Here is a 19597-nt window from a genome sequence, read left to right as displayed (position 1 = left end):
CCAGGTAACAAGTCAGGTGCGACGTGCAGATGCTTGGGAAGGGATTGTAAGGAAGGACAGGAGAGGAACCGCGTAAAGGGAAGGCCGTGGTTACGACACCCTGATATTACGGTTTGTTTTTGTTTCAAATCATCCTTGTAGACGAAGCGTGAAACATACAGCACTCGAGAAAAAATTGAGTTCGTAAAGCGAGACTATACGTAGAAGACCTACCAGACGTTTATACATGCAATGTCGGTTGAACTCCTTACCACCAAGATAAGCTAATGCTAAAGGTTTCAGTGCTTGACTTCTAGAAATAGCTAGCACCTAGAGTGCTTAACTAAAAACCATTGTGCAGATTCCAGTTCTATAAAAACACGAAAAAAAAAAACAGAAGCTCTATCATTCGCACAAAATGACTTCTTCCTCTATCTTTTGATCCGTAACGCCGAATAGAAACATAGCTTTATATGACACGAAAGTTGCAAGCCTGATTTCGTTTTGCTAATGCACCGGATCCCCAAGTGGCGTGCCGAGACATGCGATGTGAGACAGCGTCACCGTGTGAAACGCCGTCAGTGCGCCACATGCCTGTCACACCAGCATGATTTACTTGACACACCAAGAAGAAATTTCAGCACTAAAGGGTTCTCACAACATTCTGCGTTTTAAGGCTCGAAAGAATCACTGTAAAATACGCAGCTAAACCTGGCAGGACAATGCGCTTGCATCTGAACATAGAGTGTTCAACTTGGGGTATCGTCGTTACAATGTTCACTCGACACCTTTCAGTCATAACGAATCAGACCGCAGAGTGAATGCGTAGAATTTCAAGGATGCCCTGTTTGGGATGGGCATAGGGTGGGATGGGAAGATGGGTGATTGCGGTGAACAAATACGAAACAAACAAGGGTCAGTGACCAGTAAAAATAAGCTACCATTCCCGTACTCTGATGCACTCACACACACGCACACAAACCAACAGCGCACGCAGCATGCGTCCAAGCAGCCAACCAGAGGACTGTTCCACCTCATGACGTCATCAAAGTGGGCGTGACCGGTGCAGCAAGACTCAAAACTCATCTAAGTCAACGCGCACGCGCAGGCGCGACTGAGAGGGTAAGGGGAGCAGTTAAAGAAAAGAACACCATCCAGTGAGCTGAGCAAACACGAACTGCATCACGCAGTGACGTCATCTCAAGTCGCCAGGGTTGCGTACTGTGCAGTTTTGCCCGCGATTGCATACCGCGATGTGACAATGTCCCCCATGAGCGTGACACACGGCAAACTACGTCATAGCCAGGCATGCAGACCACGCATGCGCAAGAGACATGGCCAGAAAGAACCAAACGCATGGCCAACCACTAAGGGGTGAGGAGATGTGAAAAAAAAGAGCACATGATTCCTGGAAGCGACGAAGATTACTAGGCTGAAAACACATCACTGTCACTTCGCACTGTGTCGCTTATAAGACATGCCGCTTTCGAACTTTCAAGCACCATCCATGAAAACAAAATATATACGTCGATTTAAACAAGAGGAATTCATATACAGTTGTGAAGGTTTTATTCTTAGGCAAAAACATGCACGCCGGATGTTACAAACTTAATGGCACTTTCAATTCAAAAGCGACTGTCTTGTACGTACACAAGCGACCATTTCTCCAGAGTGACTATTATGAACGTGCACTCTTCTATCTATCCTGCACAGGCCGCGAAAGACCAACATATGTTGCAGCATCTTGCGCCTGAGAGCCTTTAGAACTTAATACCATAGTGCAAGGTTCCACGATCGATAGACGAACGACAGGGCTCAGAGAGAGAGAGAGAGAGACACGTGGGGGGTTGCAAGCCCGGTGTTGCCGCAACGGCTTTGAAACGCTCATGAGCCTTTTTTCTTTTTTTGAAAAGCTCATGAGCGCTCATGAGTTGTCACAATGCTTGCCGCAAAGGCTTCACCGTCTTTCGTATTTCGTTAGTTAGCTCTCTTTTGTTCTGCGTTCTGCACCGTTCTTGAAACCAAGTTCTATTTATATGTCCCGTGTTAGCTGAGCCATCATTCAGTGTTTAATTGCACCGGTGAAATAAGCAGCAATTCATCAATTTCGCCTACGTCGCTCTCGGGTGGCATCGTTCGACGACGAGATCGTGCGTACGTCAACGTCCTCGGCCACCGAAGCGCAACTGTTTTGTTCCGATGGTGCTTCTCATCGAGAAGACGTGCAATTTTACAAACCACCGTGCTATTCAAGCAGCGCAAGTCTTTCGAGGCCTGAGCACTGTCGGTGACGTGCGAAAGATGGCAGCACAGGAGGTCGCAGGAGATTAACGGCCAACTCGACAGCGACCGAGGTGCTGATCTGCATACATAACCTTGTCCGAATCGCACTAAGGCCGCTCGAAAGACACTTCGAGGCATCGGTCTTCCGATGCGAAACAAACACGCAGACGTCGCGAGCTTTTGAAAATCTACACAGAGAGCACTGCCAAGTGTTAGGAAAGACGCACTATCTTGAGAGTGACCTTAACCTGGCCGACGGAAGTAACTGAAAGATCTCTTTGGTCGGTGACGTGAACCTCCCCCCTTCCGCCAAAAAGAAATTAAAAAAAAACATGTTAATCTTGGTTCACAACACTTCATTTCTGTCACAATTTGACAATCTATAATTTACTTGGCTCACTACCACGCCATTCCTCATGTATCCAAAGGCATCAACACGTTTCTGCTGCCTACACAATACTTGAAATACTGTGCAAAGAAACATAAAATGAGCACAACCTTCCCTATGTGTGGCCCATGGTCTGAGCGACCGCCTATTTTGGGCAAACACCTCCTGACTCACCCGAAAACAATTGGCCAAGGAAAAGAACAAAGCTCCTGTTTTTTTCTGGGTTTTCAAGACATACGTACGCGCCCCCTTTAACGTACAACCCTGTATCTGCCCACATAACGCCGTGTACGCTACCGTTGGCTGGCCTCTCGCGATCCGGCAAGTTGTATGCAGATCAGCAGACCAATTTTTAAGATAGTCCTGAAGTCTGAAGCAGACAACGTGTCCGGAAGCTCACCGTCTGCTGCTCGACGCCGTTTGAAGTGACGATGGGCAGGGCGAAGGAACCGTCCTTGCCGTCAGCCCGCTCGCCGCCATTCTGGGTCACGTACTGGGGGTAGCTGGACGCCATCTGGGTCTGCACCATGTGCTGCGCAACAAAAAGAAGTGGAGAGAAAGATACAATGAGGCATTCTGTTCCTGCTGTTCACGCCACGTGTTTGTGTGTTGCGCTCTGTCCGAGTGAATACGTTTATGTGGAAACGTTCGACAATTCATGAATGAACAGTTCATATTCCGAGCTTTCAATCAATCAATCAATCAATCAATCAATCAATCAATCAATCAATCAATCAATCAATCAATCAATCAATCAATCAATCAATCAATCAATCAATCAATCAATCAATCAATCAATCAATCAATCAATTATGTCTAGAAAATGCCTTTTTTTACACACCACGGGGCAAAACTGCGCGAAACATATGTCACTGCTGCCTCGGAAACGGTCCTATAGATATATGATCCCTATATAATGAATATCCTAGCACATACCCATTTCAATCAGGCAAAAGGGATCACTGGCACAAACTAAATATTATATTTAGTGAAAAACATTTTGTGAACTAGATAATTTCGGCTGGTGATGAGTTTCGTACAGGGGAATCGCAGCGTCCAAGCTGAGGTCAGGATTCCTTGAATTTTCCTTGCAATGCGTGTGAAATGAGGCAGAATATGACACAACACCCATCGCTATTCGGCAATTCCAAGAGGCACAGTTGGCTCTCAGTTACAAAATAAAACAACACAATAGGTGTGTAATCGAACACATCCATAGCAAATGAAAAGCGTTTCGATGCTTGATCAATACAATTTTGATTATATACATCACATTGTATATAGTTGCACCAACTCGCTTCCCAAGGTCGGCAATGAGAATCGGAGACGTTGTTTACACAGATGCGTAACGGATCTGCCTGCAGCAGCGACTTCGTGCCCGGGTAGTGCGCTACGGTGTCGGCTGTGCAGTCGTCTCGGTCTGCGTCCCTCTAGATGCGCACGGCACGCCTCGCAGGCTTCCTCTCCCGTCCACAAGCACGTTCGGGCCATCACAATCGAGGTTTGAGCTTCTACAAGCGTGCACTGGATGAACCGAGAAACCTTATTAAGGGACACCAGCTCTGAGTTGATCGAAGTGGTTCCTTTCCCTGGAAAATGTTACTTGTATATTGAACGTCGAACGCTCTAGAACGACAGCCAACGAACGCGTGTGCACAATAGACAGTTTTAGTTACACGTACGTAGAGGCTTTGCGTACGTAGAGCTTCTACGTGTGAGCAGTGCGCATGCGTAGAACGTAGCGGGCGCGCGCGCGTCTCACGGACGTACGTGAGATTCAATTCTTTGCGTGCGTTTCTTGCGCACGTAGACAGCTTCGCGCGGGAGTTCCGCAAGATCACGAAGAAGCGATAGCGGGCCGCACACGCGCAGACGGCTCGCATCGAAACACAGTGACAGGATTGAATTGGCTACCGCCGTGTTCACATTTCCCGATAGATGGAGCTACCGGGTCCCTCTTGGGGTGCGTCGCGTACGTGTAGCTAAAAGCGATTCAGATGGCGTGCACGTAAGGTACGTAGGCTTTTCACGTTTGTGTACGTGAAGCCTCTACGCACGTGTAACTAAAACTGTCTAATAACGCACAGGAGTGCCCACGTGAAAGCCTGGAAAACGAAATATAAATGCTTTTCGCAGAGAACTGCAACCAAAAAGCCTTGCGTCACTAAGTTTCTTTTGCACACGGTGCAAATGTGGTTCACACAGTGGTTCCACTGGTTCAAAAGGGCACAAGTGTAATCCGGCCTGGCGTTCGGCTTTCTTCAGGGGCGATACGTTTGGGAAAGGAGCCTGCACCGTATACATTCCCGTCGAAACCCTCGTGAGAGAGAAAAAAAAAGAAGAAAGCACGTGAGCACGGCGAACCAAACAAACGCGGTCTTGCTTATCAATTGTAGTTTCAGGTTGAGAGTGACGAACCCACGCTAGCAAGGCGCACATATTACGCACATTGGAAACGCGGCTTTGTATTTTGGCGCATACTAGCGTTCATTTGGCGAACGTAACTACTGTTATCGCCGAGATTTCGATACAGACGTATGCCTATTTCCTCAGCTGCTGTATACGTCTTCTTCTTTTTTTTATGATTAGACAAGACAGGCAAGATGCTTCGGACGAGATGGCACCAACCACTGAACTGCGAACGCAACTGCTCATCTCAAACAAAGCTTTACGCGATCACACCTCTCGGAGGCACATATGACAAACAAAAGGCTTCAGATACAAGGCTTCCAGAACGACTGCAAACAATAATTATAACTTGCCATGGCACGTAAACAAAAAGAAAATAATAATATTGGGAAGTTGAAATGCTAAGGCGTTGTTATCTATACGCCCTGTCGGCAAAGAAAAAAAAAGGTCGCGACTATATTCTTCATGTGAAATTCTGTTGATTCTGACGATTATGAAGCCAGCGTCACGTCAGTTTGGTGTCACCTTTAACCTTCACTGCCTGTCCAAAGATGGCGTCCACGTAGTGCTACGGCAGCGTAAGAATTATAATGTACACAGGCAAAGTTCGCGCCGGCCAAAAATGTGGGAAGAGGGCCTGCGGAAGAGGGGAGCACCAAATCCAATTTGTGAGCTTTACAGTATTGCTCCTCTTCTTCCGCCGTCCACGAACCTTAGCCCTGCCCCGGGGAAAGTACTGAGCAAAAAGACTCAATGAAAGGAAATAAAAAAGAAAGCCATAAAGACCAGGAGAAACGAACGGAAGGAGCAAGAAAGACAGCGGGAGCATAACAAACGACGAAAAGAAGAAAAAGACGCATACGAAAGAAACGACACGCGAAACGATAGCAGACGAGGGCACTAGCTAGAGTAGAGTAGGAAAACTTTTTCTCCGCTTTCCTCTTGCTTGCTTACATGAAAAAGGATGCGGTATAAGATGAAACGGCAATGCCCTGCGGCGACCAGTGGGTATTTGATTAAAGACTTGTTTTCTACAGTGTTTCATTGCCGGTAGCTGCTTGTCCTCTTCCCCTCACCCCTGGCGCGCTCTCTCCCGTTCTTTCTTTGTCTGTAGCTCAGTCGTGTAGAGTAGCGTGCGGTACAGTCCTCGCTTTTTGCGGGCTCCTCAGCACCTTTAGTGACGGCGGAGGCACAAGCAGAAATGAACGAGGACAACGGGATAACGCGGCAATGCGAAAAGAAAAAGAAGCAAAAAGAAAACATCACTAGGAGGAGTCGCAGCCACTTTGGCCGCGCGACTTCGATATCGCACGCCGTCCTTCCTCGCGCACGTTTTTCTTTTTTTCTGTTCTCTCCGTTCTAGGGTTAATGCTGCGCAGAGAAAAAGGTTACTTCTCCGAAAGACGTGAGAAGGAACGGCATCCAGTCCCCACCCTCTTTCTCATTCACTTCGCACATCGAACAATTTTCACCTCTGTTCTAGGGGTCTTGGGGGCTGCAAAGATTGTTCATATTGGCTCGTCCGCATTCCGACTCTGTTAGCCGTGTCAGACACTGATAAAGCACAGCGTCTGTTTGTCCCAAAAGAGTGCTTTCCCTCGTTTCGAACGTGTCACACGAAAAATACATCGTAATTCAGTGCCCAGGCCTAATTCCCGCGGCGTTTATTAACAAGAGAGAGAGAGAGAGAATTAGACGTCGTGCACTCTACGATCAAAAGCGCGCAGTGCTGTTGGGTCTAGCGCTCGCGTCAGTCACTCGCGTAAGCAACTGTATGCCGTTGCGTTGCACTTACAACCTACAGCCAAAAGATGCACGATTATCTTGGCCCACCTTCTGTGCCAACGTTATAGTCTACGGAGCAGCAGGCGCAGTGTGCCGCGTCAAAGGATCGCCAGCCAGTGTCAGGGCAAAGGGAGGCTAGAGGTCGCCATGGACGCTAGCGACAGCCAGATCACTACGCCAGCGGTCTACGGACCAGCGAGAGAGGCCGTGATAGTGACGTGCGCAGCTTCATAATTGATAGCGACCACCCGTCACAGGCTCACAAACCGATGCGACAATCACTACACTTTCGGAAATCGGCTGGCCACAGTGACAGATTGCAGGCATGATGGACAGGCTCGTGTGTTTGCACTGCTTCTGTTTTCTTCCCTCTTCTTCCTCCTCAACCGCTAAAAACCTTTCCCCTGCGTACGGTAGCAAACAGAACGCGTGTTTCTCTCCCCGATTTTCCTTCCTCTCTTTCGCCCACTCCTACAAGAGAATCCGAATCCGCAGTGTCTGCTTTCAGCCCAAGAGAGCTGCTATTTGCTGACCGTACTAAACTTCAGGCTGAAAAATACTTTGGACTGCCTTTCGCAAACACAGACTGGGTGCATGTTACAGAATACTCATAATATACGCTTTGCGCACGCGTTATGCTAATTTACTTTCAGCATTTTATTTTCCCATTCGCACACTTGGGTATTTTGCAATCAAGTAACAAAACATATGGTATGATCGGCAAAGAGGTGCACACATAGAAGCTGCTTTGCGCAGCCAATCTGGCAGAAAATTCTGCGAAAAGAATGTCGAGTATCTTTCTTGTGCTTTTTTTTTTTTAAAAGGAAACCAACCTAATTTCTGCAGCTTACCATGGAACGCCTTTGTGCGCCTCTCAGCGTTCAAAGCGTTGCACTGCTTCACTTTGACGCAGCTTCGTCGGCCACGGGATTGTGGAGGAGTGGAGACAGTTCGCGCGGCCCTTCATTGGGAAAACCTAATACAATGCTAAGCAGACGCCCACGATTTTGTTTCAACGCTCGTTCCTACCTGGCCCCACTGTGCGCTCGGCTTGTATTTCGTGGCTCCGCGTCGGATGCCTTTTTGTCGCGGCCCGCACTCCTACCTTTATTTAAAGCGCATTTTTTTACGGAGAAACCGACTGGAAGTAATTCTGAAAACCTACATATCGACTTTCGTCGTTCCTTGGATTTGGTTGAAGAGATAAACACTTTAATTTGATAGTCTAGGAGCAATAAAATAATGCAAGCAGAAGCAGACAGGACTGTTCTCTTGTAAGTAGGCAGATGTGGAGATAAGGCAGACAAAATACCGCATAACTTCTTTGCGTGTGTTTTTCTTTTATTTATTTTGTGCTGGAGCAGAGAGAAGGGGATAAAAAAATGGCAAGACGGGAAAAAATGTCTAAAACAACATCGGTCTCAATAAATAATTGATCATCGTTCAAGACCCCACACGAATACAGCAAGGATTTAAACAAGCTAACATTCGCTGAACGAGTCCTAATTCAGTTACCATGGACGACAAAACGCACCGTTCAATTCGAACAATCCACAGATCACAACATAAAAAGCGCTAGTAGCTACAACTCTAAAGAACCTCAATTGTCCCGAATGCTATTCGAACCCCGCGTCACCCAGGAAGTCCTCAAAGTGGACGATGGCCTCGCACTATAGTTGGCCCGTTGACCACGATACACTGTTGTTGTATATCGTTTACAGCAAGATAACGCCTGTCCATTCTGCCTAGTTCATTGGATAATACTTATGTAAGAGTTGTGTGATTAAAGGTTGTTCACTACACGTGTAGTTTAATGATTCAGCATGCATGTACAGAGTATCACCGCGAAGTGTCGACGAAAACAAGAGGCGCGCGCGAGTGATCCGCATTGTATGGGATTACAACTCTCAGCTCGCAGACTGCACTTGCGTGACGGAAGAGGTCACGAGGACAGCGTTCACTATGAACCGCAACGCGTACGTAGATTCCTTCCGCCTCCTGGAGTAGGACGGAAAGTTGGGACAGTTGGTACGCGCTCATCCCGGTGCAATGGCGTCACAGAGAGTAAACGAAGTAAACACGCAGGGCACAAGTGCCACATCACCAGAATGCCCCCGGAGTAGTGATACCCTCCGCTTAAAGGTTGCGCCCTGTGTGGAGTGCAGATAATACGGGTTTGCTACTCTAATCACTGCTGCCCCGTTGTACGTGTTGCGTTTGTGTCTGATTCACAGCAGGGGTCTCCCGTATTTGCCCGTCTATAGTTGTTGGAACATGCAGTGCAGTCTTTCTTTCAAATGTTTCTTTTTTTTACTTTTTCGTTTTCATTGTTGTTATTAGCTTTCACGTTTACTTTTTTGGTACCCCTGTTGCACGTCGAAATGGCAGTTTAGCAGTAAGCAACGAACATCGGCCACCCGTCAGGGATGCCTCAAAAACTTCGGTCGCCTATCTGAGTCCTCTAAATTTTACCGATCTCTTTACTATAGCAAACAAGACTGTCACTACTGCTTTCCTCGCACGAAATTAGTAATGCATGGTACAACTTAGTAAACGCTGAAAAAAAAATAGCGAAGGAGAATGCGACGAAAAACTACGGGCGCAAAAGGGTGCTCGCGAGAAACCAAATTATTGGCGGAATTCCTTCGCCGTTATCTTTCAACTGGCGGCTTCGTTCATTGTTTCTTTAGAATATATTTATATTTTTTTCTTTAGTCAGATGTCCACGGTTCGTCAAAGGAGAGGCGAAAAACGTGTGAGGAGGTGCAACTCGCCGCCAACACGTTTCAGCTGCAATGAGCGTCGCTTAGGCGCAAATGCAAAGACACGGAGAAAGGAAGCGAGATAAAAGAAAGAGAGAAAGAAGGAAAGAAAGAAAGAACGCCACCACGTATCTCGCGGTGGCTTCCGTCCCTTATTAATTTTCACATCTGTTTTCGCGTAACACGAGTTGCGCAATCTGATTTTATTTGTCTTCCCCCGAAAGGGCGGAGCAAAACTTATTTGAAAGGAGGAGCTATAATATGCCGTGGACGATCGCCACCTCTCCTAATATAGGAAGAAAACAAATGAATTAAACAAATATAAATGAAGGAGAATAATAAGAACAACAGAACGCAGAAGACAGAAGAAAAGAATGAAGGAGAATAATAAGAACAACAGAACGCAGAAGACAGAAGAAAAATATGAAGAAAAATGTTGACTGATGACAGATGTTGCAACAAATAAAAACCAAAGGATACGGTGACGAATTTCCCTCCCGAAAACTTCTCAGTCTGCGAAAGAAGGATTACGGGGCAAGGAACTCGAGAGAGCGACAAACAAAATTTATATAGACGAAATTACAGACAAAAATGCCGCGATTCAAAATCTCAGCCGAGTGTAAGGCGGGGACAGAAAGACAGAAAAGAAGATAACGTTAATGATAAACTGCTGCAAGCAACAATGATTCAGTTAAGGTGAGCGATAACATTATACGCCACATTAGATGCCGTGACCCTGCAGCGAAGTGGGAGCTGATGACTTGGAACAGGGAGAGCTTTCCCCTTTATTTTGCCTCGTTTTTTGCTCCTTCCAGCTTCTCGGAAACTTGGCACTCAGCTCGAGTTTCAGCGTTGGCTGCGGCTGACGATGGCTTGCACGGATGGCGAGGGAAGGCCACTCTCGACTCCAGGTTTTTCGACCTCTCCCAGCCTCCAGTGTCGTGACAGACGGCACGGCGAACGAGCTGAGAACGAATGGCCTTCGATTGCTAAAGAGATAGAAAAAACAACATTAAAATAAAGGCCACGGAAAAAAAGAAGACCACGCCAAGCAAGCGAGATTTCCGCGTCACACAGCTCGAGGGAAGACCATTTCGTGCGCATGGGTCATATCACAGAGAACATGAAGCCTCTACCTTTCCTTTCAATCATGTCGTCCGAAGTCGTTTTGCCAGCCTTGTACGTGTACCGTAAATGTACAGTCTAGCTAGGTGGCGTCAAAGTATTGTTCACTTTGCCCACCGTCGGCGTGCTGATTTATGTTGACCTTTATAAATCTAGTTCTTCGTACTATCGACGGCTAAGAACTCAGTGAGTTACCTCCGAACGAATCGGCATCCGTACTTTATCTTCGTTATTTCCTTCTTTACTTTTCTTTCCAACCCTTAACCGCCCTCTACCCCGCGTAGGGTAGCAAACCGGACGTGCGTCTGGTTAGCTTCCCTGCCTTTCCTTGCCTTTTTCACCCCTCTCTCTTCACCTTGCCTGTCTCAATATGGTGCTACGCAGTGCAGGAGATCTCTGCAAGTTACTGATTCGTTCTGCTTGCACAACGCGCAGTCATACATTGATTAAGGGCGCTTCGCATTACCTGCACCGTTCTTCACTGCAGAATGCGCTGCGAGTGATATCGCGTTGCCTCCACCACGAGCACACAGCGCTGCATCTGGCGGTAACGAGTCGGACCTACTTCTTCCTCGACAGCGTGGCACGGAACGACGCAGTGTGTGATGGCGAGGGCTTACCTGACATGTCGTGGTAAGATATCACAGAGCTCAACAATAAATAGAGTAAATTACAACTTGGCGATAGCTTTAATCATAACATAAAAATGGCAAATATTCAACAATGGGGTTCATGGGAAGTACGGCTACCAAATGAGGCTCGCATCAAAATCCTCGCGGCGGCGTTGCAATTCGTTGACTATAATTTTTCAAGGGAGACGGTGTGCGCGTGTGTGCGTCACTGCCTTGCTGCGCGATTAGAAAATTCGTTGAACTGGCTTCAGTGCACCGAGCGGCGGCCGCAAGCGTGAACTCTCCTTGTCCTGAGCGAGTGCGTTCCAGACGCTCAATAAAGACGCCCCCGCCAGTGGACTTGAGCAGCCTTCAGCACAAGCTAGAGTGCGTGTCGCTTTCCGTCAGGAAAGCTTGTAGAGCTGACCGCTCCGTTGCGATGTAATTAAACTGACGTTACGTCGATCGTCTCTGCCTGGGCCTCACACTGCTGGTCAAGCTCCAGACCCTCAGGCCCACGCTATCTCCACGGTCCTGGATGCAACAATAAAAAACACCCTAATCTCTCCAAGCTAGCAGCTAGCAGAAATGTTTAGTAAATAACTATGCGACACTGCTTAGTGCAGCTCGACCCACCATTACACGGCATTGGAATATTGAAGATATGGTGTCGCGATTTGTAAGACCGCAGGAGTGCAAGGTACGAGGCAATATTGCTCACTTCGTGTTCGACGGATGAAAGCTGCACAGAGAGTGGCGGCTTCTGAGAAGTGTTTCTCCCTTTTCCACATAACGCGACAGCGACGCAGACGGCTGCAGCTCACCGCTACTGTGCCACAGTAAACAAGGTCAGCAGCGCACATCGAAGCAAGCAGTGGACAAGCATTCAACAGAATTTAAAGCAATATTCGACAACTCAGTTTTCGAAGAGAAGGTATTTTAAAATAAAGAAAGCAGTGATCCAAACACATGCTTAGGCCGTCGCGCACCGGAGGGGGGCAATCTTGGCGGGAAAGGCAAAAAACAGGTGCGCCTCCACGTGGAAAAACTTGAGAAAGCGGCATTGCAAAGCAGCCCTCTTCGCGTCTCAAAACTACACACGAAGGCCACAGAGAATAAACACATTGCGTTGCATCGGGAGCGCGTCACTCGCAAATAAAAAAGAAAACGTTAGAAAAAAAAAGTAAACAAACAAAGGAAAGTGCGGCGAAACATTGCCGCAATGAGGTCGATATATAGCATATCGCCGCGGCTCCGGTTTTATGTTCGTCGTCGGCAAAGCCTCCCCGTGGAGATAGACTGAATTATCTAGAAACCACTCGAAATGGGGAGGCGTGGAACATTAAGCTAATAATAAATAGAAAGTGGCAACCCAATATACCCCGACAAACATAACAGAGCTCAATTTTTGGTAGCAGACGACCTCACCGTGGCTCGATACACATAACGGTCTACCTACGCGCGCTGCCAACAGCCGCCGCGTTTCTTGCTCGATCGACGACCGAGAAGAATCGCACGGTCAAAAAGAAGAATTGGAAGGCAAATATTTGTCCTCATCCCCATCAAAGGCGAACAAATATGATCGTTTCGTACTGGCGCCCTCGAGAGTTCTGGATACTCTTGCAAGAGATGAAAGAACAGGTGGAACCGTTTCACCCAGGGGGCAACTCGAAACGAAGATTTATTTGAAAGGCGAATCGGCGGGGGCGGACAGCATGAAATAGATGAAAAACGAACCAACACTGTAGCAGAAATCTCTTGAGAGACGAGCGGAAATAACAAAAGGAACGCTGCGGCAACGTGCCAGACGACTTCAAAGGCCCGCGCCGGAGCAGACGACGCGCAATGGATTAAAAATAGATGCCGGGAGTAATTAGAATTCATGAATCGTACGCACGTACATCTCGCCTTTTTGAGACGTCGCTGCGCTGCTCATGATTACTCCGTAGCAAGATCAATGAGGGATAGAAGCATGCAGGCGTACGCCGTTCACACCAGAGAAACTTTATGGTTCAGGCAGTCTCGGCTGTCTTCATGCCGGCTCAACTACGGACTCGACTCGGCTCCGCACGGTTCTAGTCCCAGCGGAGACAACCACGGCTGCAGGAAAGTGCTCTGTACACACCGGGGAAGGGACTGAATGATGCGCGATGTCAACGATGCGCGTATTGTGCGCACGTTCACCGATTCTGCAGCATTTGCATGTTTTGTTTTGCGTGCTACAGCAACCTGTCGTCTGCTATCGCGAAAGCGCTCTTAGCGCGCGTGCCACGAGGATCGATAATTGTTTTCGAGAGCGTCGAACAAGGACGCATAACGCTAACGACCACGCGAAGAGGAAAGAATAAAAGAAGGTCAAAGTGTTAATCGATAGTTATTCCGAGTGAGTCCGCGGCGGCAGGTCGCTTCTGCCAACGACGGCGTGCGTTGTCGAAGAGCGACAGACGAGGACAATTGAGGACGAAGCAGAAGACAGAAGCCGACGGCGGCCACAACAAAGGCGACCGGGTCGCTCTACACAGCAGCGATCATAGCGCCCCTTGATCGCGAAAGTTTCGAAACTCCCTCAAATTGTCTGAAGTTTCGAAAACCGGGCCGCTGATTCGAACAGGAGTACGCAAAGCCTATGAATTTTAGCGCAACACGTGACAAAACAGGAGCACCTGCTTCTGACGTAGTAGGCACGGACGTATGTGTGTTTGCGAATTCTCAAAAGTGAAGGAGGCCCGACTTCGAGACTGAGTTATACAAGTTGCACAGGCGGCAACCTCGGCTGAAACTATATTGACTTTAAGAAGTATCCTCTGATTATTTATTATGAAGCGATTTATACTAGCATAGAAAAAGAAAAAGAAAAGAACAGAATTGAAAAGGCCTGTCGTTCTGTAGTTAACGGGTCCGACATACTAAACATCGAAGTATTGAGCAGCGTATACAACGGTGTGCTAAACAAGCGAGTGTTGCAGTAAACGCACCGGCTCCCTATACTCTCTACAGAACAGCTGAACCTTTTATTCTCTTTACCCCTTTCGCCAGCACAGGGTAGCCAGCCGATACTTACACTGGCTAACCTCCCCGTCTTTTCTCCCCTTTTGTCTCTCTCTCTCTCTGAACCTGCAACAAGTACAGCAGCAACAAAAGTATCGCGACATATTTGCGAGCCGAAAGGTACGGTTCTTCGCTTTGTAAGGACGCGTTAAAACATAAATTATGCTAACGCAAAGGTTCCACGCACACACACAAAAAAAAAAACATGCGAAGAAAAAACGACGTGAAGCACATGCACCAGTTCATAGTGCATCAACAACCAACGCACACAGGCTAGTAATATTATAACGCACCCTTCAACCTATTTAGGTTTGTTGCCTTCTGTCGTTTACGCTGACAACAACATTCGCTGAACGGCACCGTTATAAAGAATTTGTGCGGCAACCTAAATATATCGCTTGAAAGACAGGGTGTAGCATGCTAAGCCCATTAGCGAATAATGGCGACATCTGCGACATTTGAAACTAAGTGAGGTATAGAACACGCTTACAACGTCATTTAATGGAATCGTCGTATTGAGGACGTAGACGCTTAATCGATAGATTACGGGCAGTGATTTGCGAGGAAGCTCAAAAATGATGTGCATGCGCAAAGCAAACTCTCGAAAAAACGCTATATATGTACACCACATATCATGTGTCAAGATGCGACATTCTGAAACATCGCAAAAACAACACGATCCATCAGATTGTGAGCGCTCACATTACAGCTTCGCGACGCAGCAGCACTCTCGCGTTTATTAAACACGCTGTGAAACACGCCAACAGCGTATCGACCTGCACTGCGATGCAGGAGACGTAAGAGACGGCGAACGAAGCTTTCGTGCTTGGTCGCGTAACGCATACTATAGTATGCCTTACACGTACATATAAGTATACGTAACGACCGGAAACCGCACCCAAAAGGTTTCTTATGTAACAAGATACCGAGAAACTCGATTAGGACGCCGAGCTCGTATTTTTTTACGAAACACTCAGAGCCTGCGAAGCGTTTCAGAGCGAGTAAAAAAAGAAAACTGAGAGAAACGCTGAACCCTATTTGGGTGCTCGTCAGAACACGGAGTAAGTCATGACGAGCCCCCAATACGTGTAGCGACGGCTGTCCACGAGTACCAGCAGCAGTCCGTTCCGAGATGCGACAGCCGGTTTGGAACACTTTGAAAAGAAATCCAATAGCATCATACGCAAGCGCACTGAGCCGCGGTCCAGAAGCCTGGTGGAAAATGACAGTTACTTATTACGCAACTGCCGAAATTCAGAGAGCTCACACGAGTTCTATCGCGCCGCGCCGAATATGCGCACGCATAACATCTACGCGTCGTTACGTCACGAACTGCGCCTGAACGTCCTCGCCGTCATCGTCATGTGACTTTACGTTATTTTCTGTCGATGTTCAGTTACCCTTAATTGCCGCAAGCCTACCGGTTCTATCGCAAATGCCTGAAAATTTCTCGACATCCATTACCGTCATCAAGCTCTGCCGCCACCAAATACGTTTTCCTTGTCTTGGCACCTTTTCGGTAATTTTAACAGGCCTTACGCATCCCAATTCCCACCGCGCCGTTTTCCCGTCAATTAACGGAACGCATAACAGGTTTCATTCCATCGCTCTTTGCACGGTCCTCTGTTATCCTCGAATCGTTGGCCTCACATGTACAGACTGTTCCAGCGAACACTTTCAATTTCTTTTAGAATTTCTGTGGCAGGTAGCGCAATTCTAGTTCATGAGTTGCTCTACTCGAAGAGGCGGACATTACTTGCACAAAAATTGAAATACATAATCGAGTAATTAACAAAGATCACTAATTGAGCTGTTAACTAATAAGCTTATGGCACATATTGCAATTTAAAGATCGTAGTGGCTGAGACTACAAGGCATATCTACTCGACAAGAATTGTGTGATGATGGCGCCATTTATGAGGTATGCGCTATCAAACATGCGGTAAAAATGCAGTGTCGTTACATTTGCTTTCTTAACGAAACGTCGTTTTCCGTATTGAGGCACAAAGGTAACTGGAACGCCAATGCATTTCTCCGCAAAGTTCGGGAAATAATATCTCGAAACTGGTGTCATAATGAGAATTCGTTCCATGTGGACCCACCTTGCGAACTCCCGGACCAAAATTTGTAATTTGCAGTTTATGTGCTATAAAGAAATTCGTTAAAAACTTAATCAGTGAACTTTTGCTAGTTGGTTGATAATGCATCTCAATTTTTTTGTGCAAGTAATGTCCGCTTATTCGAGTAGACCAGCTCATGGTCTAGAATTGTGCTATCTGCCACAGACAATTTGAAAAAATAAATTGAAAATGTTCGCTGGAACACCCGGTATATACTGGAAGAATGCACCGACTGTATTTTTTTTCAGGAATATAGCGAGCGTAATACTGTGCTTTGATTTCGTAGGACACACCCTCAGAGATTTGTGGAAGACAGCAGCCACACGATGTGAACGTCGCCTCGCGCGTGGGCCGACGTTGTTCCTTTGTACAACCGACGCGAAGCTCCGCAAACGTCGCACGAATCCCACCGCCGAGACCCGGGAAAACATGTCACCCTAATACGAGACCGGCTCTGTGCGGCCTCGTTCTTCTACGCGACGCATTGCGGGAGAACGAGAGTTCGCTGATGCAGTAATGCTGACGCAGCCAAACCGAGGACCGCAACCGCGCCCACTGCGCGCAGTTTCGAGCAGGGCGGACCGAGAAGCTCCCTGCTGGTTCGACGCAGAAGGCGCCAATTGAGGAGCGTCGACGCAGAAAGAGCCCGCCACTCTCTCCGTCGGGCTTAATTAAATAATTTGTCTGCGGGTGCGGGCTCCACAAACACGGCTTATACGCTGGCCCCCACCAATAACGCCGCGAAGTTGGTCTGCCTGGGAGCTCGGAAGTTTTCCAACAGGCTAAATAAGCATAGCGATGACGTTCGAAGCGCGGGCGTTCCACCGCGTTCGTTATAAAGCGTCCTAAGGTATTAGTGTGGCGTAAGCAGACACACTTAAGACTTCACACTTACGGACACTTAAGTACTTAAAAGATATGTGCTGTGCGCATCGTCTACATTGTTGGGCAGATTTAGCAGTAAAAAAAGGCGGATGCGTACCTATATGCAGTGTGTTTCAGCGAACACTTTCAAACCTTATTTTTAATCTTGCCTATGGCAGAAGCATAATTGTAGTCCATGGGCTGGTCTACTCGAAGACGCGGATATCACTTGCACAAAGAAATTGAAATGCAAAATCGAATAATTAACTAAAATTCACTAATTCAGTTTCTAATTAATTACCTTACGGTACATATTGCAATTCGCAAATTCTAGCGGCTCAGTATGCAAGCAGGTCCGCTTGAAAAGAATTGTGTGGATGACGCCATTTACGAGATATGCGCCGTCAAACTTGCGGTAAAAATACAATTTCGTTCCACTTACTTTCTCAATAAAACGTCGCTTTATGCATTGAAGAACAAAACTGAAACGCGAACGCATTTCTACGCAAGGTTCGGGAATAAATATCTCGAAACTGGTGTCATCCTGAGACATCGTTCCAAGTGGATCCGCCTCTTCCAGTAGTTCATGGAATAAAATTGTGCTATCTGCCACAATTAAAAAAAAATTGAAAGTGCTCGCTGAAACACCTGGTATATACATTCTTCAACACGCAAACAAAAAATAGATTGTGTGCCCTTTCTTTCTGCCAAGGCAAGTATTGAAGCGGTGTTACCACCGCCCCTGCTCAGAATGGTAAGTAGAGTATTGTATTCTACTCCCTACCTCAACTTCAATGTAACCGAAACCCAAACAATAAATTCTATAAACAGGCAAGCTACCAAGGCAGCGCTCCGTCTGCCCAAAAACACCAATAACGAACGCCTGACGGAGTTAGGTGTGCATAACACCATACCATACCATAACACCATACTAACCGAAGCACATCTACAGGCACAATATCTCCGATTAGCCAGCACCCCTACCGGAGGACATATACTTTCTAAACTTCATATTAGCATTCCTGCTAATCATAACTCCCTAAAAGCCCTTCCCATGGCAATTCGTCAAACGCTACGCATTCGACCACTCCCCCGTAACATGCGCCCCGACCAAAACCGCGAACGACGAAAAGCCAGAGCAGCAGCCCTTCATAAACGGTACGGCGATGAAAGAGAATGCAATATGGGTAGATGCTGCATGTGATCAGCACGGAGCCACAGCGGTTGCTCACACACCGAACACTTCTCCCTTAATACAGAAACTACCCCCGGGAACAGACCCAGAGGAAGCGGAAGAGATCGCTATAGCGCTAGCGCTCGGCAGCTCCAGTGCTACCTACATCCTGAGTGATTCTAAAACTGCACTGCTGAATTATGCTAGGGGCAGAGTTCACCCTGCCACCTTCCACATGCTGACCCAGTACCCTCCCTTCTCCCGCAGCACTGAGCTCGTCTTGGTGCCCGCGCACTCGGGAAACCGCGGCAATGAGGCCGCCGAACCCTTAGCCCGAGGGTCAAGAAACCGGGCTCAGGCGGACCTCATGGGGGGAGGGGAGGGGGGTTCTCGAGGGAGCGTGCGTGTACCTTCGCTGACCTCATCGCGAATGCTCGTGTCGAAAGGCAAATATGCCCCCCCCCCCCCCCCCCCCCCCCCCCCCCACACACACACACACTCTTCCTTCACTACTACGGGGCAACACTTATGGCGCCGTCTGCAAACGCGCACGCTACCTACTCCATCTCTCCTATCCCACTACCGACCCATTCCACCTTCTTTCCTTCTGTGCAATGCGCCGAAAGCGAACCTCACCCATATACCCCTGGCCTGCTCGGCTTCTCCTCCCACCGGCGGGCCGGTATCCACTCCGAACATGGGAGGACTGGGAGATCTCACTACGCTCCACGGACCCGGCAAGGCAGAAGATCGACGCCAGCCGAGCAGCCAGCGTCATGGCTATGTTGAACATGAACGTTTGAGTGCAGTGGGGTCGTGCGGGGACCCAGGGGGCCTGGGAGGTCCTCAATTCTTTTGCAAAATAAAGTTTCTTCCTCCTCCCCCTCCTCGGAATGGTTTTTCTCGAGAAGCGAACCACACGCAATAACGTCGACTAATACACCACGCGTGCGCCATCGTCTCGTTTCTTGCTTACATTTTGCGCATGCGGTCGTTCACACAACGTTCTGTTTCCCTGATATGCCTTCTGCAACAAGAGGTAGGCCGAC

The 19597-nt window shown here is 47.8% G+C and overlaps 1 protein-coding gene across 1 annotated transcript in view; it reads right to left on the bottom strand.

Moving 5' to 3' along the window:
• LOC126525985 (RNA binding protein fox-1 homolog 2-like) overlaps positions 1-19597 on the bottom strand; it is a 323725-nt gene that overhangs the window by 143868 nt on the left and 160260 nt on the right. Inside the window, exon 2 of the mRNA XM_055067939.2 lies at positions 3051-3182. Coding sequence (XP_054923914.2) covers positions 3051-3179 — 129 coding nt within the window. The 5' untranslated portion in view covers positions 3180-3182. The remainder of the gene's footprint in view (positions 1-3050; positions 3183-19597) is intronic.

The sequence above is a fragment of the Dermacentor andersoni genome, chromosome 8, assembly GCF_023375885.2.
Source record: "Dermacentor andersoni chromosome 8, qqDerAnde1_hic_scaffold, whole genome shotgun sequence".
NCBI lineage: Eukaryota > Metazoa > Arthropoda > Arachnida > Ixodida > Ixodidae > Dermacentor > Dermacentor andersoni.
The sequence above is the reverse complement of the archived record's forward strand: the minus strand, read 5'-3'. Positions and strand labels throughout refer to the sequence as shown.